At 37.6% G+C, this 24968-nt stretch overlaps 1 protein-coding gene across 2 annotated transcripts; it reads right to left on the bottom strand.

The window, feature by feature from the left end:
* Window positions 1–3863: 3863 nt before the first annotated feature.
* On the bottom strand, window positions 3864–17844 carry LOC308402607 (gamma-glutamyl hydrolase). 2 transcript variants are annotated; one of them, XM_080891582.1, is made up of 10 exons: window positions 17692–17844; window positions 17406–17590; window positions 16073–16187; window positions 11628–11678; window positions 10661–10745; window positions 10361–10499; window positions 10087–10193; window positions 8550–8640; window positions 7929–8066; window positions 3864–5983 (listed from the first exon to the last, which is right to left on the bottom strand). In XM_080891582.1, the coding sequence occupies exons 2-10, from the start codon at window positions 17518–17520 to the stop codon at window positions 5862–5864; spliced, it is 963 nt and encodes a 320-aa protein (XP_080747708.1). In that variant the 5' UTR covers window positions 17521–17590; window positions 17692–17844; the 3' UTR covers window positions 3864–5861. The 2 variants fall into 2 exon arrangements, with proteins under 2 accessions (XP_080747708.1, XP_080747709.1); XM_080891583.1 differs by having other exon boundaries at window positions 17406–17555.
* Between the last annotated feature and the right edge of the window lie 7124 nt (window positions 17845–24968).

Here is a 24968-nt window from a genome sequence, read left to right as displayed (position 1 = left end):
TGCCCTCTGTTCAAAGTTGGTTGTTCACAGTGGGCATAGATGGTCTCGTTTACTCCTTTTTCAAACAATCAGTCTCTTCGGTTCAAAATGGGAAGGTTGGCATCATCGAAAGAATGACCTTTATCCTTTAGGTGGAGATGCGCCATGGATTTAGAAACTTAGTATGCCTCAAACCGATACCATGACTTCATCAGGCAACCTTAATAATGTGCAAAACTGTGCAATGCTTTAACAATGAAATTGTGTTTTTATATGAGGGAAATATACATAAGAGACCACTATACATTAGATCCCTGATGTAATTCTGTCCCCACCTTGAACCCATTGCACCTTTTCTTGAACATTATATTACTTGGATTATATTACATTATAAAAATAATAAGATGCATTACTCATTTCTACAGTAAGAGGTATATTTACACACATACAATATCCAATAAATGATGTTGTCTGCAATGCACCAGAGACAGATGATACGCACCATAAACACTGCAATAGTCCATCAACAAATTCAAAACACTGAATAGAATTATATCAACAGAAATGCTAGGAATTTGTTTTTAGATTAACAACGAACAGCCTTTAAATTAAGCACCACATAAAGTGTTTTAAATCAAATTATAATATTTTTGTTTAAACTGGCTGTTGCCAACAGGATTTATGAAGGGTTTTTGATTAAAATAAAGACATAATATCTTCAGCAAACATGATATTTAGGAAACGTGTTCATTGAGTGGGACAGTAGCCAGGTGGATTCTCTGCAACAACACAATGTGAATATCTTGATCCAGTGAGGAAATACTGCCCCACAAACATGAAAAAGTACATTGAAGTGGGTGGGCTACAGGAGCAGAGGAATACATCAGTTTCCACTCTGTCTGTGAAGGTTCTCAGTCATCCAGGTCATCGTAGTCAAAGGAGCTTGCAAAGAAAAGCGTCTGGACTTCTTTAAGTTGCTTGAAGACGTTTCACGCCCAGTTTCCCACCTTGGCTCAGGCGATTAGAGGATCATCAGGGGGTCCTTTTGTCCCTCTGTGGGGGGTCACTCCCACTAGGTTTATATCTGGGACTCTCCACCATTTGACCTTAGAACTGAAGAAGCTTCTCGGATGAGAGGTGAAACGTCTTCAAGCAACTTAAAGAAGTCCAGACGCTTTTCTTTGCAAGCTCCTTTGATCAGTTTCCACTCCTGTCAGCAAAGAACAGAAACAATTTGAACTGGTTCATCCAAAACTGGAGTAAGATTAGAAATCATTACCTGGTCTAATAAGTCTGGGTTTGAACTGTGAAATTTGAAACATAAGGTCCAATTTTGGTGTGCGCACAACCAGGGGCAGAGCGTGGGGGTGGCTTACTGGGCTTAAGCCCGGGTTGTTTTGTCAGAAGCCCGGGGTCTTTTGGAGTGTAATTTTTTCATAGTTAGATGTCTGGCTGACAACTGTTTAAAACACAAAGTACACACATATTCGAAGCACATAGTGTACACTGTCGGAATTTACGACTGTGCGTGAATCCCCCCTGATATTGGTATGATCCGAGCTCAGGCACTAAGCGACTGAGCGAGAGGGCGGGGCAGCTGCTGCCTGTGAGTGCGCTGTTGGAGAAACGGAGCCAGCCCAGTGTTGCCAACTTAGCGACTTTGTCGCTATATTTAGCGAGTTTTCAGAAAAAAAGACGTGAAAGAGCGTATGGCTTTTACTCTCAACAAGCAGCGGGTGCTGTAACGCAGTCAGTTCTTCTTTTACTCTTATGCTGTTTTGTGGATCACAAGGTTTAAAACTACTTATAAACACACGCACACAAAGTAACTCCACCAGAGTGCCTATTTTGGGTCACTTTTGCCGGTCCAATCCCGGGTAAAGGAGCAGGGTTGGAATTGTGACATTAAAAAAAACAATAATTGCTAAAAGAAATTTAATTTGTAGTTCTAAATAAACTCTAAATGCATTTAGGACGTTTTTTACTCACTTTATGTCTCTTCCACGATGTTATTTCTCTCTCCAACAACATAGGTTACAATTAGATTAGCATGACCAATTATGCAAATTAGGCGATGATGTCATTTAGCGACTTCTAGCGACTTTTAGGACAACCAATAGCGATTTTCCTTACTGAGGAGTTGGCAACACTGAGCCAGCCATACTAAGGAGAGCTTAAGTTTGACCAGGTACCAAAGCAAATCATTCGTACCGTACAAATAATGTAAATATGACGGTGTATCACGAAAGATTGATATCAAACTGATCACTTGACCAGTATTACGTTACTTGCTCTTCAAGTGAATCAACAAATGGCGAAATGAAAAGCCGAACAAATGCTATTTTTTTAGAGAGTCTTAGCTTACGTGTGTTTATTTCATATTTTCAGTTCTTACCCTCCCCGACTAAATCGGTTTCAGTTATGTACTGAAATATAAGAATGGACATTAGAGGCTTCTTTCAAAGAAAAAACTCAGGTAAATGTTATTTTATATATTATGCTTTGTATGTTGTTCAGTATATTTCTATGCAAAACAAGAGGGATTTCAGTACACAGCAGGATATTCACATTTGTGACCAGATATTTACATACACTTTAGGGAGAAAACATAAAATATTTTTACTGTACAACATCAATTTAGAGTAAACTTTTGTTTTAGATAAATATTGAAATATCTTTTGAATTAGTTAAATGTCAGAATAAAGAGAGACAGAGCTGTCTATTTTTTATCACTTTGATCAAATTTAGGAGTACATATACACTAAGTTTATTGTTAATTAATAAGAAAACTCCAGACGATTCCATTCTGAGCTGAAAAAGCTTCTGATAGGTTAGTAGAGTCCATGTGAGTAAATTGGTGGCACACCTGTGGATGCATATAAGGCAAAACACAGAGCCTGTTTCTTTGAAATGGGAAAATCAAGAGATGTCAACCAAAACACCAGAAAAAGAACTGTGGAGCTCCATAAGTGTGGCTCAATTTTGAATACAATTTGGTGCCATTTGCAATTAAGAAATACAGATAGTTTCTCTCTTTACTCTTAAAGTTAACAAATATGTTTTTTATATTTATCAATCTAAAAAAAATAAACATTTAGTCTGATTTGATGTTACAATTAAAAAAGTGTTTTTATCTGAAGAGTAAATATCTGGTTTCAACTGTATATTTGATGATTGTCAGCACAAAGAGGGAGAGAGAGGAGCAGAGAGGGAGATGCAGAATGAGGAAAGAACAGAGATGGAACAAGAGCAGGTAGACACACATGTTAGTCAAATGGTCGTTTGCCAAAAGTATCACCGTATCATAGGTCCTCATGTATCTCATACCTAGTGTTTCTTTTTAGGTTTGCTATTTTTCAAATTCTACATTTATTAAGTTATGCAGGCTTGTTTGCACAACAAGGCTAAATAATTATATAAACTTTTCTCAATCTAAATATTGTACTTTGACAGAATTAAAAAACAAGTGTAGTGCAGGTCTATGATGATTTTTAGTGCTACTATCATCTAGTTCTGATTCTGGTTCTGTCTTGGTTAAGTCCTCAGTAGTCCTGATTTTGAACTGTTGTAGTCCTGTTTTAATTCCGGATCAGTTCTGGGTCTGGTTGAATTGGGGTTTAGTCCTCGTGTCTTGATGCAGCCCCGACTTTGTTCTGCCTTGCTGCTTAATTAAAAAACTAGTTTAAGGTGTCCTGCATATGTGATATATGAAGTCATTCTTTTTTAAACAAAACTCAAAACAGAGCCAATTAATCTTTCAGTCATTTCTTTTTAACACTGGGAAAAAAATCACTTTACAGTACTGGTTTTAAACATTGTTTCTCACCCCTTTATTTCATGACAAAACAATGACTCTTGGATAGACTGAAGTTTATTTAACTCCCTTTATTGTCTAATCATCTGACACATGGTACAACATACAAACAAGACAGCAACCTCCACCAATCGTACATTCAATACATGTATCAAAAAAAATTAAGATGACTAGCTAAATAGTAAACAAAATTTGGACAAGAATGAGCCTTTTTAATTTCATGTACTAGTTTTAGGAAATTTGCTGATGGGAAAGTTATGAAATCATACTATAACTTTTAAGAGTTCAGCAATTTTAAAATCCAAAATTCATGTACCATCTGTTTGATTATACTTTGATTGTATAGTCCTACTAGCATAATTTAACCCCAGTTAATGTCAATAGAAATATTAAACCTGACAAAAACAACCTGCAAATCATCAGAGAAGCATCATTCTCAGTCAATGTTTTACAAAATATACCATTTCTTAGTAAAAAAATAAAACACTTGGATGCACACCTATGTCCAAAACAATACAATCAAGGTGAGATGAACTTACAACAGATACTGATACTTCTTTTTAAGAATAAAGACGCTCTTAAAAAAAACTGAATACAGTGGTCCCTCGCTATAACGTGGTTTGCTGATTTATTTTATTTTATTTTTTTAACAGCACATTGACAATGGTCTACAGCCAGGACGCAGAACACAATCAATCTTGTGCCGTGTTATATAAATTATATGCACTATGCCTGTACAGAATGCGTTCAGCTTGTCAAATTTACACAAATTGTCGATCACTTAGAGTGTGACTCTGAAGTGCTGTACAGTATGTTTGTAAGTTTTCTCCCCAACAAACACAACAATGCTGACCAAACGTTTGGTACCGTCAAAGTCAATCACGGGTGCCTTAGGTTTCATTATATAATACTGGACTCATTTTTCTACGAAGGTTTGAATTTTGAGAGAGTTTAAACGAGAGAAAAGTGTATAAATGTTCATGCCTGTCTGAGAAAAGTGTATGAAGTGTGCTGTGAGGGGTTTTACAGACTTAAAACATCTATAATAATTGTAAAAAATAAAGTTGGCTACTTCACGGATTTCACCTATCACATGTTATTTTTAGAACATATCTCCCGCGATAAACGAGGGACCACTGTACTTCAAAATGAGATGGTAGTTAAAATATAATTTTGATGACATATGCTGGATGACATGAATAAAAATATGAACTACACACTGATGTTAGAGGATGGGTTGCTGTAAATTATTGTATTATTGTAACAACAGTTTGTTCATAACTGTCAATAATACTGTGCTAATAATAAACATCAACGTGAAAAATTGGTGAGTCAGTGTTTATTGATCATGCCCATTTCATCTTTTTAGTCTTTGGTTATAAAATATATACTTAAATAATATCTTCTTGCTCTGTTAAGGTATCTACTCATTTTTAAGTGCTGTAAGCTCAAATAAATACATTGGGAAGAAAGAAAAATACATTGGAAGTTAGGAATTTACTGGTCCCAGGCTTGGTTTATGCAAACGAATCAGATAAGACAATTACCCATATACCAAAAATGGTGTCTTAATAGATCCTAACCCCAAAGCAATGCTGTCAAAAAATAAAGTGAAAGTAATAATTAAATTAAAATCAAACCAAAAAAAAGTTAGCAGCATACGTTAAGGATCCTGCAGGTGTCTTAAACACATTCTGGAATAAAAATGATCAGACTAGTAACTCACCCCTCCCCCCCAAAATTGCAAGGTTTATTTGGATTAAAACCAGTGCTAAAAACATGTCTTGAAAATACTGCAGGAGAAAAAAAAATACACTTGTTGAGCATTTCCTTTTTATTTTTTCTCCCAAATTAATTACTTGGGACTTTATTTGCATTCTGACATATTTTCAGCTATCATCTATCACTACATTTCAATCACAGTTTCATTTCTGCATTTTATCTGTGACTTGATTTCTTAGGCCACTGTATGTTGAAACTCTATCAAGTTTAAAGCAGAAAATTAACCAAGATTTGACTAACTTGGACTAGGCTGTGACCAGGTATGGTTCATCTTCAGCACTGATCATCAATCAAAGTAATAATTCTGCACAAAAACAGCATCAAAGCCTCTGTAAACAGGAGGAAAGTTGTAAATGAGAGCTTTGTCCTCCTCATCAGGACTGGGGTAATGATGGTGGTTTTTCATGGCTGGAGGAGAAAAAGGAGGAAAGAAAAGACAACACAAAGTAGTGGAGTAGTTTAATAATACAGCAAAAAGGCTACTCTCTTTATAAAAAGTGCTGAATGACTGTTATGCATCAGCAATGACTTAAACATAAATGAACCATTTGCTGCATTAATTCACAAATTCCAAAATGTCTTACCACAACAAACATCTCAAATTTAATCACCAAGTTAAAAATGTCAGTGTTTTGCTCTGCATCAGAACTACTGTTTCTAGGCAATAACAGTGTTTGTTGAATGTACTTTTTTTTTATATTAAAAAAATATATTTTTAAACACACAATATGATCAAATGCAATTTCAGTGATGGGATCTAGAAAATCAAATGATTAAAGTTTTAATTTTGAGAGGTATAAAACAAAATATACTGCTCAAAAAAACAAAACAAAGGACACTTTTTAAAATCAGTATTGCATCAAACTACCGACTACCATTTTTGATTTGCTGCAATGAAATTTCGGACTAGCATGCCGCATCATTTTTCACTTTTTTCTGTGTGAGAATTCACCCGTTTATAAGTTGATAATTTTAATTTCCATCAAACAATGTAACATCCTTTAATTCCTAACACACGCCATATCAGTATAGCTATTAAACATTTTTCCCCTATTGAGATCTGACATGTTTTCAAAGTTTCTTTAATTTTTGCAGCAGTGCATAAAAGTGGCTGTAAATCGTAAACATGTTTGGGGATCCTCTCAAATTAAAGCCAAATGTCTGTGCTTCAGTGTTATCGTGGGATTACCTTGGCCTCCAGTAACACTGTGAGGAATTTTGGAGTCATTTTTAAACAGGATACATCCTTCAATGCAAACATTAAGAAATATGTGGGACTGCTTTCTTCCATTTGCGCAATATCTCTAAAATTAGAAACATCCTATCGCAGAGAAAAACTTGTTCATGCATTTGCTACTTTCAAGCTGGACTACTGTAATTCTTTATTATCAGGATGTCATGAAAACTCCCTGAAAAGCCTTCAGTTAATCAAAATGCTGCAGCGAGAGTACTGACAGGGATTGGCAAGAGAACATATTTCTCTTAGATTGGCTTCTCTTCGCTGGCTCCCTGTTAAAATCCTTCTTCTCACATACAAGGTCTTGTATAATCATGCCCCATCTTATCTTAAAGACCTTATAGTACAATATCCCCCCAGTAAAGCACTTCCCTCTCAGTCTGCAGGCTTACTTATGGTTCCTAGGATATTTAAAAGCAGAATGGGAGGTACAGCCTTCAGCTTTCAGGCCCCTCTTCTGTCTCAACCAGCTCCCAGCTTGAATTTGGGAGATAGACACCCTCTCTACTTTTAAGATTAGGGTTAAAACTTTCTTTTTTGACAACGCTTATAGTTAGCGCTGGATGAGGTGACCCTGAAGCTACCCTTAGTTGTGCTGCAATAAGACCTAGGCTTGATGCACAGAGCATTTCTCCTTCTCTCACCCCTTTTTCATTCACCATGTGTTTATACACCACTCTGCATTTAATTATTAGTTATTATTATTATTCTCTGGCTTTCTTCCAAAGCATGTTTTTTTTGTCTTGTCTCCCTCCACTCACCCCCAACGGTGTGGCAGATGACTGAGCCTAGTTCTGCCAGTGGTTTCTTCCTGTTAAAAGGGGAGTTTTTCCTTCCCGCTGTTGCCAAAGTGCTTGCTCATAGGGGGGGTTGTCTGATTGTTAGGTTTCTCTCCATTATTGTCTTTACCTTACAATATTACAGCAAGTTCCTTGGGGAAACTCTAGTTGTGATTTTGTGCTGTATACTTTAAATAAAATTGAATTGAATCAAATCCTGATTATTTCATTTTCAAGTCTACTATAGTGATGTGTAGAGGCCAAATTATTAAAAACAAAATACGTGATTGTCCTAATATCTACAGGCTGGACTTGGATTGGACAGACTTTGTGTTACCTTCAGAAACAAAGAAGCTGGCAGTGTAGAAGCTGGCCCTTACAGCGGAAACAGAATGAATCATTCCTGGCTTATCTACCCACTCAAAAGGACTTTTCTCTGGATGCCATTGCACAGCATAAAATGGGTAATGGTTGGCTGAAAACAAGAGACATTATTAATATTGTTATTTCAAATCATTGTCATCAGCACAAACTTTTAAAAAATAGGTTCATCAACACAAAATATGTCACAGCAAATTTAATTCCAATGTTGTTTCCCTAAAAACAAGTTACGGCAGTGGTTCCCCAGCTTTTTTTGCTAGCTAGGCCCCCCTGTTTTACAAGAATATCTGCCCACCCCACAGCTCTGCGCCCCCCCACTTTGGAAACCACTGAATCATGGAGTGATCAATTATATTTAAAACAAGAAAAATATGAGTGACTGTCATCAGAGAGTTTTCCTGTTGGACTGATCCAAGGTTTCGAGTTGTACAGTGGTGCTGCCATCTGGTGGATAGTTATGCCAAATTTCATGCTGACCTCAAATTCAGATAATTTTTTTTGTGTGTTTAAGACAGCAGAATAGAATCCATTATGTAATGAATGGCATGGAAACTACAGGGTAGTTAATACATGTTACCTTCCATAGTAGAGATGAATTCTTTCTTTCCATCACTGTTAGTGGACAGGATCTTGTAAAACCTCCTGAGTTTGGCATTTCGACTGTAATTCTGTAAATGGAATGGTAAATGATAAATGGATTGGTTCTTATATAGTGCTTTTCTACTCTGAGCACTCAAAGCGCTGTATACAACTTGCCTCATTCACACAACCATTTTTTTTTAAATATCCTTTCTACGCAAGTGCTTTCTATCTAACATTCACATGCATTCATACTTAAGTGAATGCATCAGAGAGCAACTTGGAGTTAGTATCTTGCCCAAGGATATGTGGCACGCAAACTGGAGCAGACGTGGAGGTTAGTAGGTGACCTGCTCTACCACCTGAGGTACAGCCACCCTAAGTGGTTCAAAAACACCAATTATATATTAATAGATGCATTTCATAATAAAATAATGTTTTTTTTTATATTTTATCATTCACAATCTACTGTTTGAATATTTTACTGTATACAGTAACCATTTACTTTCTCCCGTTTGGCTACAGCAGGCAATGAGGTGTGTTTAGGGTGACTTTGTTAATTTGAGTTTCGATGAAACTGCCATATACAGGCATTTGTTTCTACACCTTTATTTTGTTTGGGTTTACTGTGATAACCATCATGCAACATGTTTACAATAATACAGTTAAGTTATTTAATTTCACTTAATGTGTGTTAAAATCTAAGTAGTATTATCTTTTATGTTTAAGAAACGGTGATGTTGCTGAATTGCTTTTGTTTGGTTAGTTCTCACGATGATGACGACGCTGAGTGATCCTGTCACTGAACGCTGAATAAATCATCTGTAAACAAGAACTTGTCCGTGTGGTGGCTGACAGGAGCAACAATATCTGTCCACTTTTAGACTTGTTGAAAGACAAATGTGGAGCCTCATTCTGGACCTTCTGCAGACCTTTCATGTGCGTGTTTGCAATTTATTTCTAACAACACCAAAATTTGAGATACAAGCCAATAATTTATTTGGTCAAAAGAAGCGCAATTAGAGCACATGTTCAATCTCCATTTATATAAATTATATGTACAATGTGGAAGATGATAATTTTCTTAACGGCACACATTCATGGAAGAAAAGCTTACATTTCAGCTCCTTTGTTGCTGAGGTGCACTGTCATGTTAGTATGCTAAAGTAGAAAACTAAACATAGTTTATGCTTATGTTTACTTTCCACCCATAAGTACTTCACCAGAAATTTGTAGTAATATCCAATTTCCCTGGGTAATTTTGGACAGTTTTCAGGAGTTTTCAAAGGTGTTTCAGGTGTTTCTTGGTTTAAGTACGATGGTACTTATGAGACTGTATTTTAAAAGAAAACCCCCCCCAAAAAAACAAAAACAAAAAAAAACAAGGAAAAAAAACAGATCCCTTGCAACCTGTTCTACTTCTATTAACAGATTGGTATATAATAAACATTTTAAAAGTTTCAGAAAAAATAAATAAAACAAAAACTTCACCTATGACAGGAAGAAAAGAAAAAAAAAGAAGAAGCAGAAATTACCTGCATGGACAGACTCCAACTGTGGAAGTTTGCAGTGATGTTTTCACTAGCCAAAGACCGCAGCAAATCTTTGGGAAAATTCCGGAATAATCGGCTAGATGGGGCCACTAGCGGATGGATACAGATTTGTGTCACAGAGAATGACAAGGAGTATATTTTCATGGAATAAATATATAAAAATATGCTAATTTGAATGACTCTGAAAGAATGTAAGCCAACTTGTATCTAACCTGACAAAATAACCAAATGGAATAACAGAAAGTAACAGAAAAACCTGATGTGAGTGTCAGAGGTAGAGCCACAGCCTTAGTATCAGTAAGCGTGAGGAGGTTTTTGTTGGCAGTCAGGACAGTGAGCTGCTGGAAGCCCTGGCAGGTTCCCCAAATAGGGAAGTAGTCTCCAGCATCATTGCCCTGCAGGACCAAGGAGTGAATAAAGACAAGGTACCAATACATGAAGGCAATGGCCATTATTTTTAAGCCTAAATCTTTAGATAGCTCTAAAGATTTAGATATATAAAAAAATCTCAGGGTCATCAGTCCTGATAGACAGTTAAACAAATCAAAACCCATACCTTCAGAGCCAAGTTGTAAAAGATCTTGGCAGCTCGACTGAACTGTGACGTCTGAAGATCTACATCTCCACCTGGCAACAACAACCTGAGGAGCCACAATTTAGACAAATAAGCTAGGAGGTGCTTCAATGGAATTGTGTCTACCTTTTCAAATTTGTGTAAAAGCAATAAGTACAATGCCTTCAAGTGTAACTCTTAATATCTCATGTGTTAAAATTACAACCAGTAAGCATATAGAAATGTTAAAGCCAGACATTATAGATACTAGAACAAAGGTCTGAATAACTTCTAACGAAACTGGATGGATGCAACTGATGTGCAGCAGTAAGAAAAAATTTATGGTGTGCAGTTAAATCATGCCTTTTGAACATACAGCTAAGCTTCATATTTCTGTCTATTTCATTAGAATATACTTTTCATTCACCAAATCACATGCCAATAGAAAACGAGTCATTATCATGAAAACTAACTTGAGGTTCAGTGACTGTCAGGTTTGCCAACAACCTGTTCTCTATCATGCTTAGACTCTCTAACCTACATATGATGTGTGTAACAAGGGAAAGATCCCCACAGCGCAGCTGATGTGTGTGTACTTGTTAAGGCACAGCACATGTGGTGGTCTAATAACATGAATTGACATTGTAGCGATTAAAGCACTATGTGCCTGTAGCGTCTTTGGTTAACCTTGAGTGTAATATCTTTCTAAGCGGCCTGGAGTCAGAAAGATATTCTCTCCACTCAGAGAACCTTGGTTACAAGGTAATCAACCAATCTACAACCTAAGCCTTGACCACCCTCTGAAGCTTATGAGCCAATCCAATAACCTATGTTGCTGCAATATAACATAAAGAAAGCTTGCAGTACAAATTAAGTGTAAATAAAGACAATATCTGTTTAAGACCTATGATTACACCTTATTCGAACTACAACAAAATGCGTTCAGTATGAAAGACAACGGTCAACTTACCCGTTTATTGAGTTAAATATCTTGGCGTACTCTTCTTCTGTGCGATTGATTCTGTTAAAAAAAGAAAAAAGAAAAAAAAAGAAAACAAGCAAATGTAAGAAGTAAAATCCTTGCCTATGAAGGAAAATCAAATTAGTTATTAATCACATTTGAGGAACACTACTCTTATGAGACAAGTCATTTTGTCAGGTTTAAAATTATAGATTTAAAAAAACAAAAAAAAACAAAAAAAAAAAAAACCCCACACACACACACACACACACATAAAAAGCAAACCTGAAAAATAAAGAAATGTTAGAGAAGAATCTCCAATCCAATCTCCATAAACATTTGAAGAATTACATATTTTGTTTTCTAGAATTTTGCCTGTACATACCATGATGATAGATTTTAAATTAAATACTCAAGATAAAAACACAACACAGACTTTTTGGCTTAAATGCCTAGGAATTATAGCTATATTTATATATCCTGATCAGGCATAACATTAAGACCAACTGTGTAATTGTGTTGCCCCCCCCTTTTGCTGTCAAAAGAGCCTAGACTCAACGAAGCATGGACTCAACTCCTGAAGGTGTGCTATATCTGGCACCAAGATGTTAGTAACAAGTCCTGTTAAGTCCTGTAAGTTGGAGGCTGGGGCTCCCTGGATTGGATTTGTTTGTCTAGTTTGTCCCACAGCTGCTTTATTGAATTTAGATGTGGGGAATTTGAAGACCCGGTCAGTATCTCAAAGTCATTGTTGTGTTCCTCAAACCATTCCTGAACCATTTTTGTTTCGTGACAGTGCGCATTATCTTGGTGAAAAAGTTAATAGCTATCAGGGAATACAGTTTCCATCAAAGGGTCTACATGGTCTGTAACAATCCAAATTTATTTATAAAGCACTTTAAAATACTTAGCACAGGACCAAAGGGCTGTACAGTAAATAACTTAAACAATGCAATGTTAACAATGCTTAGGTAGTTGGTATGTTCCCAAGTAGCATCCACATGGACCCAAGATTTCCCAGCAGAATATCACCCAAAGCATCACACTGCCTCGGCCAGCTTGTTTAAATATGCTTTTGGGCCTTTCGTTGACACGTAAGCGGTATTTTGGATCACTGAAAACTGAGATTCTTAAAAACTCCTGCCAGGGTGGAGTTTTCAAAAAGTCACTTTTTGCATTTATCTGTGGACGAGGAAAACGGAGACTTAGTCACGCAACGTCAAATGTGTGCGCCTTTTTTGACGACATGCTGTGCGCCACATTATTATTTATGTGAGATGCATTTCTACAATGGCAGATAAAGACAAAAATACTGTTGCTGTTACTATCTGTAGTTTTTACAGGCTTACATATACACACGCAATTTTTTGAAACTGCACGTGTGGACGGGTTTTTATTTAATTTTTTTAACGAAAATGGAAAATCTCTCTTTTTCAAAAATACCCATGTACGGGTGGACGCAGCCTTAAATAACAGAAAACAAAACCATCTTTATGGTGTAATTATTTTACATGTAGTTATTTTTCTTTTTTTAACTGTGTAAGAATATTCAACGTGCCTGTCTGTGCAAAATGAGTTTAAAAACAAACAACTGTGGGATACTGTTTGTCCGTGATTTATACACGGGGAACAATTTGTGGCAGGATCAGCCTGACATTATTTGTATCCCACTGTAACTTTACTGTATAAAGAGCTAACATCTCCAATATTTCAGGAGTAGTTAATCATTACAACAAGTGTTTGTGAACTAAGAATCATGAATGTGGGATACTGTTTGTCCGTGAAACACGGATACCTACCTTGGCACCACCGTTGTGCAGCTGAAGCCAAAGGCAAGATATGCTTCATCATATTTTCTAGTCTTTGGCTTGAAAGGAAGTTGGTTTGGAAGCATATTTGGCGGTGCTTCATCTTCTGCTTTGTGTTTGTGTGGGAACCCTGTCAAAAACCTGTGCATTACACTAGCAGTGTCCAAGCATTCTTTTTTCATTTTTTTTTATCCACACCATGCCCCCCACTTCGGGAATCACTGCCCTAGCAGGTGCCATAATGAAGAGATAATCAATCTTATTTACTTATGTTAGTGGTCATAATATTATGTCTGATTGGTATGTAGTCTACAACCAAGAGATGCTTTCATAAAAGTAAGTACAGAGTGTTTAAAACATGGTGCAAACCACTGGTTACACCGAAGAACGGAAAGGCCAGGTGAGAAAACATTAAAAAAAAAAAAAAAAAAAAAGTTTGGCCATGTTCTGCACTACAATTCTTTAAACAGATATTCTCTCTCTTTGCAAAATATTGCAAAAGCAACCCAGATGTATCATGAGGCAAAAAAACTGGGATACTCTTCAATGACCTGGTCAGTCACCTGTCAGCCCAACAGAGCATACCTTTAAGTTACTGCAGACAAACTCAAGGCAGAGAGAGCCACAAACAAGCAACTGAAAGCAGCTACAATTAGATGACGTCAGGATGGAGCATACTGATACTATTGTTTTATTATAACAATGTGCCTAAAACCTTAAATGCTACAAAGAGAAATAAATGAAAGCGTAACTGCCAATATTTAGTAGGGAGAAAAAAAAAAAAAGAGATATATATAATATATAATATATATATATATATATATATATATATATATATATATATATTTTAGGGGTGCAACGATATTCGTATCGATATTGAACCGTTCGATACAGTGCTTTCGGTTCGGTACGCATATGTATCGAACAATACAAAATTTGTAATTTATTTGATCAACTTTCCTTCTGACGATGCTGTCTGTGTTGAGCGCTCAGTGAATCTGCGTTCGACTACTCCGCCTAGGCTGCACTGTCGAGCCTAGGCGGAGTGTGTGTGTGTATATATGTGTATATATATATATATATATATATATATATATATATATATATATATATATATATAAAAAAAACACCCAGCACGCCCCTGCGGGCGGTTTATCCTTCAAGCTCGGGTCCTCTACCAGAGGCCTGGGAGCTTGAGGGTCCTGCGCAGTATCTTAGCTGTTCCCAGGACTGCGCTCTTCTGGACAGAGATCTCCGATGTTGTTCCTGGGATCTGCTGGAGCCACTCGCCTAGCTTGGGAGTCACCGCACCTAGTGCTCCGATTACCACGGGGACCACCGTTACCTTCACCCTCCACATCCTCTCGAGCTCTTCTCTGAGCCCTTGGTATTTCTCCAGCTTCTCGTGTTCCTTCTTCCTGATATTGCTGTCATTCGGAACCGCTACATCGATGACTACGGCCATCTTCTTCTGTTTGTCTACCACCACTATGTCCGGTTGGTTAGCCACCACCATTTTGTCCGTCTGTATCTGGAAGTCCCACAGGATCTTAGCTCGGTCATTCTCCACCACCCTTGGGGGCATCTCCCATTTTGACCTCGGGACTTCCAGGTTATACTCGGCACAGATGTTCCTGTACACTATGCCGGCCACTTGGTTATGGCGTTCCATGTATGCCTTGCCTGCTAGCATCTTGCACCCTGCTGTTATGTGCTGGATTGTCTCTGGGGCATCTTTACACAGCCTGCACCTGGGGTCTTGCCTGGTGTGATAGACCCCAGCCTCTATGGATCTTGTACTCAGAGCTTGTTCTTGTGCTGCCATGATTAGTGCCTCTGTGCTGTCTTTCAGTCCAGCCACTGGTAGGATTTCTGGATATCAGCCACCTCCTCTATCTGCCGGTGGTACATACCGTGCAGGGGCCTGTCCTTCCATGATGGTTCCTCGTCTCCCTCATATATATATATATATATATATATATATATATATATATATATATATATATATATATATATATAGCCTGCTAGCACGCATGCCACTAATACCATAGACACAATAATTAATATTTTGAATTACTTCTACCACCCCATTTAAAGGAATCTTGTCTTTTGGCATAATGTCGTTCGCATTCCAAAGGTACCACCATTTCAATTTTGATTAACAGCTAAGTCATGAACATTCATGATGTGTTATAATCCAAACAAGGTGGAATATCGTTATCAGTAAAAAGAAAAGTATGATGAGGTACTAAACATATGATGTGCACTAAGTGGCATGTGGCTCAAACAGTACTGAGATTATTGCAATGAATTGAGTCAGAGCCAATTTCTTAATCACCCGAAACATTTGTTTTGTACAGACAATTAGTCAGAAAAAAAACACTTATTAAAAAACATATACAATTAAATGACTACTGTGTAAAACAATAAGTTGTCTGGTCGAGTAATGAATTTTCGTTTTGTATGCAAATCATATGTGAATTGTATGAGTGCTTCAAGGGGTGCTGAAAGAGACAGAGTAAATGCATATAAGAAATACACAGCAAACACATAGAGGTCATGAAGGGACCTGATGACCACAGGTTGGTCTTGGTGCACACAAGTATTATTAAGGATAATTTCCTTAAACTCATCTAACTTTCTTACCGAATAGGTACAACCCTGGCCCCAGCAGCCTCTAGGTATTTGACATAGGAGGCAGCTATGTAAGAAGACCCACGAGCAAACTGGTCCCATGGAAGGTTTTCCTGTGCCAACACACCTAGCAAGAACATAAGACACATGATATAGCAGATATTACGAGAAAGAACTCAAACAGTTAAAGTGAAAATGTTGTTTAACCATGGTTAAAGTTAAAAAGTTCACTGAAAAGGACAGATTTAGACAGGACTGTCATACTAAAAATGCCTAAAAAATTAAAATAAAACAACCCACCAAGGAGTCACTTTTCCTAAATTCTTTTCTGTGTACATAGTTGAAAGTGAACAAAGTAACAAATTTTGCATAGTATGATTTTTCATTCTGGGCTATCCTTTTTAAATGAACACACTTTGAGTATTGTAAAATTAGATTAATATGGCCTTTATCAAAAACAACCAATTCAGTTACTAATGAAGTGAGATAATCTAATGAGTAAGCAGAACAATACTATTAAACTATAAATTAAAAGAAGAAAAGAGAGAAGCTAAGGGGTGGAAGTGAAAGCAGTGGGAGCAGCAGTCAACAGTTCGTTGAGACCTCAAATTCATTTCTTTTTGGGCACAGATATTCAAATGCCCCTGTGAACGCCAGCTGTTGGTTATCTTCTTTATCTGAACATCGCTCAAATTTATCTGTGAATCGTGATATGATTTTATTCTTTCAAATGTAGCCAAAGCTGAAGTTATTGTTAGACTTAAAATCTTGTGTCTATCCAGCTACTTCCTCTAATTGAAATCTCAGTTGAATTGGATTTAGCAATGAAACAGGTTGGGTGCATTACAGCAAAATTAGGTTCTCCGGCAAAGTGCAACATTAAAACTTGTTGATCCAATACATAGCATAGCCTCAATTAAAGGACAGGTCAAAAATACGTCCCAAGTGGGGTTAAAAGCAATAGGTTAAATATAATCTATTTTCTTATCGTTATTGATAGCATTAACACCATTAAACTTAAGAATGAACAACATATAATGAAAATGTGACTTGCACTGATTTTTTCCCCAAATATTGGACCATAGCAATAAACACAAAGCAGACATCTTGAGAAGACAACCAAAAGTCTATGATCAAAAACATAATATCTCAATATAACAGCGCGTAAACCAATCCACAGGGAAGACATCCCCTTCCTCACTCACCCCCCAATCCGTGTAACACACCTTTTCTCGAACGTTCCAGACGAGAATTACATAAGACCCTTCAACTATCCACGTGTATAAACGACTTCTACGGGGACCAGTACTTACTAAATACAACCGTTCATGTGACCAAATCTTACCGATAATTGGTCGGTAATTGAGCTGCTGGCGGGTTCTTCCTACAGCACACAGAGCGGGTGAGCACCAGAGGCAGGCGGTCAGCACCGCGAAGATTGCTGCAGCTGTTCGAGGCATTCAAAACACCGCGCACAATTCCTAAAACAAAACCGCTGGAGGGGGCAATCAATGTCAGCTGGATTGCAGGCTGGAAATGAAAGATTACAAAAGTTTGTTGCTGTTTTGCCTGTTAAAATAACAAACAGCTGACAAAAAGGTTAAAGCGTTCATTAAAATGAGCAAAATTACAATGAAGCAATCCCAGAAATGATGCCGTCCTCCGGGTGCTGATGCTGTGCTCCAGGAGGTCGTCCGGCTTCTCTCGCAGTCCTCCTACTTTCCTCGGTCTGTATTCTGAGGTGTTCCGACTATCAAGTCAGTCACGTGTGGCACTCGCCTGCAAAAAGCAACGTCATCCTGAGTAGCCTCCTCCTTTCTGGTGCGTCCCCATTAAAAAGACAGAGATAGCGCGATCAGACGGCATCGTCAGACTCCTCCTCTACACAGGTACAGCTAAATACTGGGCGTTTGGGTTTTAACAAAGAGAAACACTGAGCATGTATGAGTCAGCTAAGACAAAATAGATTGCAGAATAACAGAGATGATTATAATTAAATGCAAAGTCGCCCGAAAGCATGTGGAAGTGTGACCCACAATGCAATTCCAGAAAAAAGGCAGAGGAAAACGTTTGGGAGAAATAATAAGAGTTATAATAATAATAATAAGAATGATAATAATAATAATATCCCCAAAGTTTGATTCTGTTCATCTGGATGCAGCGTTTTCAGTGGGAGAAACGTTTCGTCACTCATCCAAGCGACTTCTTCAGTCTCAGCTGACTGTAGGTTTCCCCAATCTTATAAACAGTACATTTGCATAATAACTGAAACCAGCCCACTGAAGGAACAATGGCCTGGGAGATCAGTTCCTTGATCATTAATATGCAAATTCGCATGACCATTGATTAACAACCACTGATCAAAGTTCATTGATCAAAGCCCACTGATCAATGGCCATGAGTACTATTCACAGAGAGTTGGGGAATGGCTGCAATCACAGCATTGTAAGATGGCGAAAGATGTACCCTTAGGCCCCCTCCTCGATTCAAAGATGGTCTTTCCCTTTTGACTTAAATGGCCTCCTCTACTCCTCGCTCAAACTAGCGTTCCTCCCTGTCCAGAATGTGTACATCCTCATCCTTGAAAGAGTGTCCACTGGCCTGTAGGTTTAAATATACTGTGGAGTCCTGGCCTGACGAGGTGAAAAAATAATAATAATTAAATAATAATAAATAATAATAATTATAAAAGGAAAATGATAAAACAGATAAATCCACTCACAACAATTCTTGTTTTTATCCTTAGAGCCTCAGTGTGTCAAAGCCCTTCCAGTGGCTACACCTGCTTGACTTCCACCACTACCAACAGAGATGGCACGGAGCCACACCGGTAGATCCTTCTACTGACTGATAATTGACCACAGGGAGTTTTACATCAACAAGCTGATTTATCAGAAACCTCCCTGACCTTCCTTCGCCTTTTGTACCATAGCCCAGCACACCCAACAGCGATGTGGAGACCCTTCAGCTGTCCCTCATATGGTTGAAGTGGAGGGCTCCAATTGACTCCATGCAAAAAAAAAAAAAAAAGGATGATGAGTCTCTTCAAAAATGTTATATTCAACTGAGTTCAGTGTTCACTACAGACGTTACGACTGACCGCCCTGTAGACCTGAGCAATGAGATTACTACCTCAGAAACCCACGTGAGAAACAGTTTTTTCATAATCTCTGAGGGGAGATGGCCTCAGAGATTAGTTGTATTTCTTGGAAAGAGGCCAACTAGAGGAGGTCAGGCATGATGTTGTTCATGTTAAGATCAACCTCAAAGTCTAGCAGAAGGAAAAGGAGAAAATGAAAATGAAAAAAAAAACCTCCAAATGGCAGCCCTAACCAAGCGTCAAGCTCCTGGCTGGAGAAGAAAACAGAATGATTTGACCCAAACATCTGAGCTAAGGACTGCTCCAACACAGACAACACTGTTGATTACAAGGATGGCAAAACTGGGGGGAGGCACAGGACAAACTCGAACCTACTCTGCCTCAGGTGACTCCTTAAGTTGATAGCACCACACCCACAGCACACACAGATGATAGCATATAGCCTATGTTCACACTTATAAGCTATTCCCTACCTTAAAGACAAATTCGGTCTCTCTAACTCCTCCACAGCTCCGTTTTCACTCTGTCCGGCCGTCAGGACACACAGTATGAGAAAGTTTTACTTTATCACTTGCATGTAATAATGAATTAGAGGAAATCTAAATTTAAATATGCATTTCGCCTTTTGCCTGCTGTCAGATATTTTTAATAAGCTATGATTTATTGTGCTGGGGTATCAGATTATTTTGACCTCTGAGGACCTCAATGTAGTTAAACCTGGAGGGTTTGAGCCTCTCTCTCTCCCTCTCTCTCTCTCCCTCTCTCTCTCTCACACACACACACACACACACACACACACACACACACACACACACACACACACACACACACACACACACACACACACACACACACACACATTTTTGTCCCCAGTCAACTATTATTGTCTTACCAATGTAGACTCACAGCTGGTAAGATAAGTGACCTATTTAGGAGGCCAAAAAAAAGATCCATCACACACTCTATGGTAGTTAGATTTCACTAAAACTAAACTAAATAATTCATAAAGGATATATTCATAGTTTTAATATATGTTAGTTTGGTAAAAAAAAAATACAACTTACATGATGAGGGTTTGATGCACATGTTTACTGAGAGTTTAGACGTCTACAAGACTATGAGACAGCCAAAGGTTCAGTATTTTAATTGTAATACCTATACTGAGTTTCTTTAAATTTTGCCTGTGTGTGCCCTCCATAGCATAATCGTTAAAAAACACACAAAAACAAAGCATTTACAGACTAACTGAAAACAGCAAAGTTAAAACAGAAATAGCTAGACAAACTAATTACAAAATGCACACACACCCATTGAGAGCAATTGTACCCTTATTCTTTATACCTCTATGGGAGAAGATGGGGACTTTGAGAAACAGTACTACAAACTCTTTGCTTTACTATAACAAGTTTGTTTGAGTGAGAACATAAATGTGCAGCTAACACACACACACACTTGAACATTTTTGATGTATCAAAATCTGGTCGTTGTGTGTGAGGAATGACGTGTGTTTAGGTACGACTTTATTGCGACAGAGCAGCAAGGTGTGATAGAATGATTTACCTGTGTGCGTCATGGATGAACTAAGTGATTAATGTCCTGATATGTCTTATATATGCATACCTAAGTCTGGCAAAAAAGCAGACACCACTATGTATGAAAGACAAGATGCAGAATGAGGATCTCATCTGAGCTTGATTGACGGTTAGCTCGGTTGGTTCCAGTGAGTCACACCTGATTCTGAGTGATAGCCTGAATTGTACTCTACTCCTGACTGGGTCCCTACTTATAATCCAGTCAGGAGTAGAGTACTCCAATACTATTTATTGATGTTTTGTCTCTACTTTGTTTCTCATAACCATTGTTACATTCTTACGATGCCTATTCCACGTAAAAACAGCAACATGCTTTCTGTATGACACACAGCAATGACCTAGAATAAACCTGTCTAGATTTTTACGTCTGTTGTTTGTGCCATATGTGTAAATGCACTTGTGTGATCAATGAATGATCAAAAAAGGAGGAGAGTAATGGAAAATGATAAGATTATGCTCTTCTCAGTGCCAAGGTGACCTAACTGAAAAGAAACTTCTATAGTATCATGTTTTGTCTCCATATGATCTTTTAATACAAGATATGCTCAACTGTACAAGTTATCTTTTGCACAGAATGTTCTGACTCTGCTCTGTGACCACGCCAAGTAGATAACTTGTGTCAATAAATTATTCTGTGCATGTTATTATTCTTTGTCTAAACCCACGCAGACTGCTGCTGCGCTCTAAATTGTTGTTTGATCCCTTTGCAAAGGCAAATTAAAACCCTGGAAAGAAAACCTGCTTAGGTGTAAATCAATTGATTTCAGATTTCCATAATGAGAGATGATAGACTTTCTGATTTAAAGTACCTTCAGAACCTGCAATCCATGTAGATAGGCCTTGCCAAAATAAAGAATATTTTTATTCTTTTCGTTTCGGGACTATTCCACCTTATCACAGTATGGCAGCTGTGATTTACACAAACCAGCCTAATCCTGCTTTGTACATTTTGCCCACACTGCATCTCTGCTGTAGTTGTGTTAATGTCAAAAGTTCTGCTGACCTGCACATTATCAACTTCACTGTTGTTATATGCCTTATTTTCTGTATTATGTCAGCAGGTTATTTCATTGTACACATTGGCTTATTAGACCAATTGCTGTTCTTATTGGTTTTACATTCCAACCTATTCAATTTTCCTTTTAAACATAGATAACATCATCTATGTATGTTAGAGAAAGCAGGGAGTGTGTTGGCATTTAAGCACTGCTCAGCAAAGGTGCCCACTTTAAAACTGCCCTTTCTGTAAAGTCTGTCATTAGGGAAGTGAAGGCATATCCTCTGCTGGGCTATTGTTATCTAAGAGTTAGAGAAACAGAGAGAGATTGAGCTGTAGGTGAGAATGTGTAGGAAATGTGTTGAGAGTCAACACTGCGGCAAGGAGAAGTTGTTTTAGGGAGTGCGCATGTGCATTCTGTTAATTTGATTAAGTCAGCACTTTGTGTAGCAGGTAATACATGGATCAGTGACTTCACTTACATTACACAGTATTGCAGATGGACAAATTGCACTGCATCACTACTGACTAACCACAAGAGGCCGCACTCTTCCACCAAACAACCCTCAGCTTAATCCACAGTGTCCTTTTCACTTTGAGCGTTGTGTTTCAGGCACACTCAAAAATCACCTCATTCTTCAGACACATTGATTGTACAAGAATTTATCCCAGTCAGTAAGTAGTGGCCTTTTCAGGCCGTAACAAGTGTAGTCTGAGCTACACGCTGCTGGACTGTGAAACTGTGGAAACTCTCCTTGCTGAAAGAAAGCAAGCCTTGCTGTCAGAATAGGTGAAAAAAGATGAAGAAAGAGATAACGAAGGTTTAGCAAGAGTGACGGGTCAAAATATGACATTTGTTTAACATAACTTCTGCTAGAGTGGTAATTTAAAACTAGTTTAATACACAGGCCTACATGTAAGTGATCCATAGGAAAACCAAACCAAAGTTCTGAGACTGCATCTATATGGTCAGTCTTTCTTACTTACTTACTTACTTACTTACATGAACTTGTGAATAAAACTCTATTAATTGACTTTTGACCCATAATAGACTGGTGATTGTTAGCCTGTCTGTAGTCAAATGTTGTAACCAATGTAAAGCTTTCATGGTTTGTAAATTCTTGCCAATTTGAGTTTGATCTGTTTATCCTTCATCTGCCAGATTTTGTGGATTGATAATCCTGTTCATCCTTGCCTTACAGAAGCAGAGAAGTAACATCATTTTCAATGGAGCCTATCCCAGGTGTCATAGGGTGAAAGGTAAGTTATTCTGTTTGCATATCTAAGTCCTTCTTGCAAGTATATGTTATTGTTATAAAATTTAAAAAAAAAAGTCAGGAACAAAACTGCCAGCTCAACCTTGCAGCTCTTTGTAACTATTAAGTACATGATGTCATATCAGAAGTGAGTTGTGATGTCTTTTTCTTTGAGACACTGTGATACATTCAAGGACAAATGCAATATGGGGTTGATATTGTGCTTGACAGTTTGTGTCATTTAACATTTTAGAATAAATTTCATAAAACCACAATTTTAACTACTGAAAGCACATATTCAGTTTTGCTCGTTGTTCAGTTTGTAATGGTGAACATCTTCATCAAAAAAGTGAGAAACGAATGTTCTACCCTTTTGTGTATGGTCAGACTGATGTACACTGAAGTGCCACTGGGACTGCTTTAGTAAACAGTGACAGTAGAGTTATAGAAAATGAAAGTTCTAACATCATAATTTAGCAAAATACTGTAAATACCAAGACACTGACTTTGCAGCATGTTAAATAGAAACCCCAAAGGAATATCTGCTTGCATGGAGTTTAGTGTTCCCTGATGTTTATCACCAGATGTTGCTTTGTTGTGTTACTTATATCGATTTCTGTATTTGTTGGCTTGTTGTGTGTTTACAGTGCCACCAAGAGGTAATATCTCAAGATAATTAACAAACAGCTGATGCTAAATGCTCCTTCAAATGCTGCTCTAAAAACGTGGTGTGCACTTTTGTAGAGTCAGCCTGAATTTGTGACCAAATATCTTTGTCTCTCAGAATCACTTAGTATAAAATGCAAAATACGTGAATTCCCAATAGAGTACAATTCAGAAAAGTGAGAAAACATGTTACAAAATTAGCAGCTAACTATGGAATTTATTTACCCAAAATTACCAGATGTATAATCTCAACAAAACAACTAGTTACAGCACTCACCAAAAAAGTAGAAGAATTCTCCTCTGATGAACACTGTATATGTTCCTAAACTACTCTGTTAAACTTCGACTGTTGGACATAGAGGCCAGACACAAAAATCATTCAAAAAAGAATAAAATCGCTCAGATTCGGACAGCTATCAAAGGCATTCACATTAGCTTGTATACGTGAAAGTTGACAGACAGAGACGCGTGACAGAGCTTGAGTAAGAAGATCAAATGGAGCTTACTTTTTGACCTCATCATGCCTGGTCAGTCACAATGGGATGTAGCTGCGTAGTGATGCTTGCCAGTTTGTAGATTCCATAAAATTCTGAAGTACAACTCTTGTGCTTTTGAATTGGGATTTTGTGGAAGTTTTAGAAGCTGTGCTACATTGCTCAAAGGCTACCAGCATCTCTTAAAGTAGAATATGTGATAAACACATCGACATTACAAAAAACAAAAGGAAGAAAACATGAAAACCGAAAAAAGCAAAAGCAAGATTATAAAACATGACTTAGTCCAGTAAAGTTCTAATTAGTCCTATTTTGTTTTATTAGAAAAACAAAACTGATGGTTTCCTGGTTTTAGAAATTCTACTATCTTGCCTACCAACGTGGTGGTGTAAACTTGGGTTATTAAGCTAATGCATTATAACTGCATGAAAAACTTTTGAAACAGTATTGGCAAACATTTGCTGTTGAGCTCATTTGGGAATGACCAGTACAACCCATTTAAAATGAACCAATTTAATGCAGATGACAGTTTTTTCTTTACTTAGTGTTCCCTTTATGTAATCCACACCCCAGAGTTCATTTAAGAACATAATAACCCACTGTCCTGGCTATTTCTCATGATGGCACTTTTACACAATGACTTGCAGACAATGTCAGCTGTAGTTATGTGTTATGTTGGAATTAATGTCATTCTAATTTTTAACTTATACAGTTTGGTCTTAACCCTCTCAAGGCAGGCGTTGCAGATTTGCAACAAGTAAAAGTTTTTTTTACTCAGAAGTACAGTGGGGCAAAAAAGTATT

Source organism: Rhamphochromis sp. 'chilingali', assembly GCF_963969265.1.
Source record: "Rhamphochromis sp. 'chilingali' genome assembly, chromosome: 9".
Taxonomy (NCBI): domain Eukaryota; kingdom Metazoa; phylum Chordata; class Actinopteri; order Cichliformes; family Cichlidae; genus Rhamphochromis; species Rhamphochromis sp. 'chilingali'.
Note: the sequence above shows the minus strand (reverse complement) of the source record. Positions and strands in the feature narration are given on the sequence as shown.

Coding starts and splice junctions, on each gene's coding strand:
- LOC308402607 (XM_080891582.1), bottom strand. CDS start 17,520: ATGCCTCGAACAGCTGCAGCAATCTTCGCGGTGCTGACCGCCTGCCTC. Junction 11,679..16,072: donor GCCAGGGTTGTACCTATTCG/GTAAGAAAGTTA, acceptor TTTTTTTAACAG/AATCAATCGCACAGAAGAAG. Junction 10,500..10,660: donor TTTACAACTTGGCTCTGAAG/GTATGGGTTTTG, acceptor TTGGTCCTGCAG/GGCAATGATGCTGGAGACTA.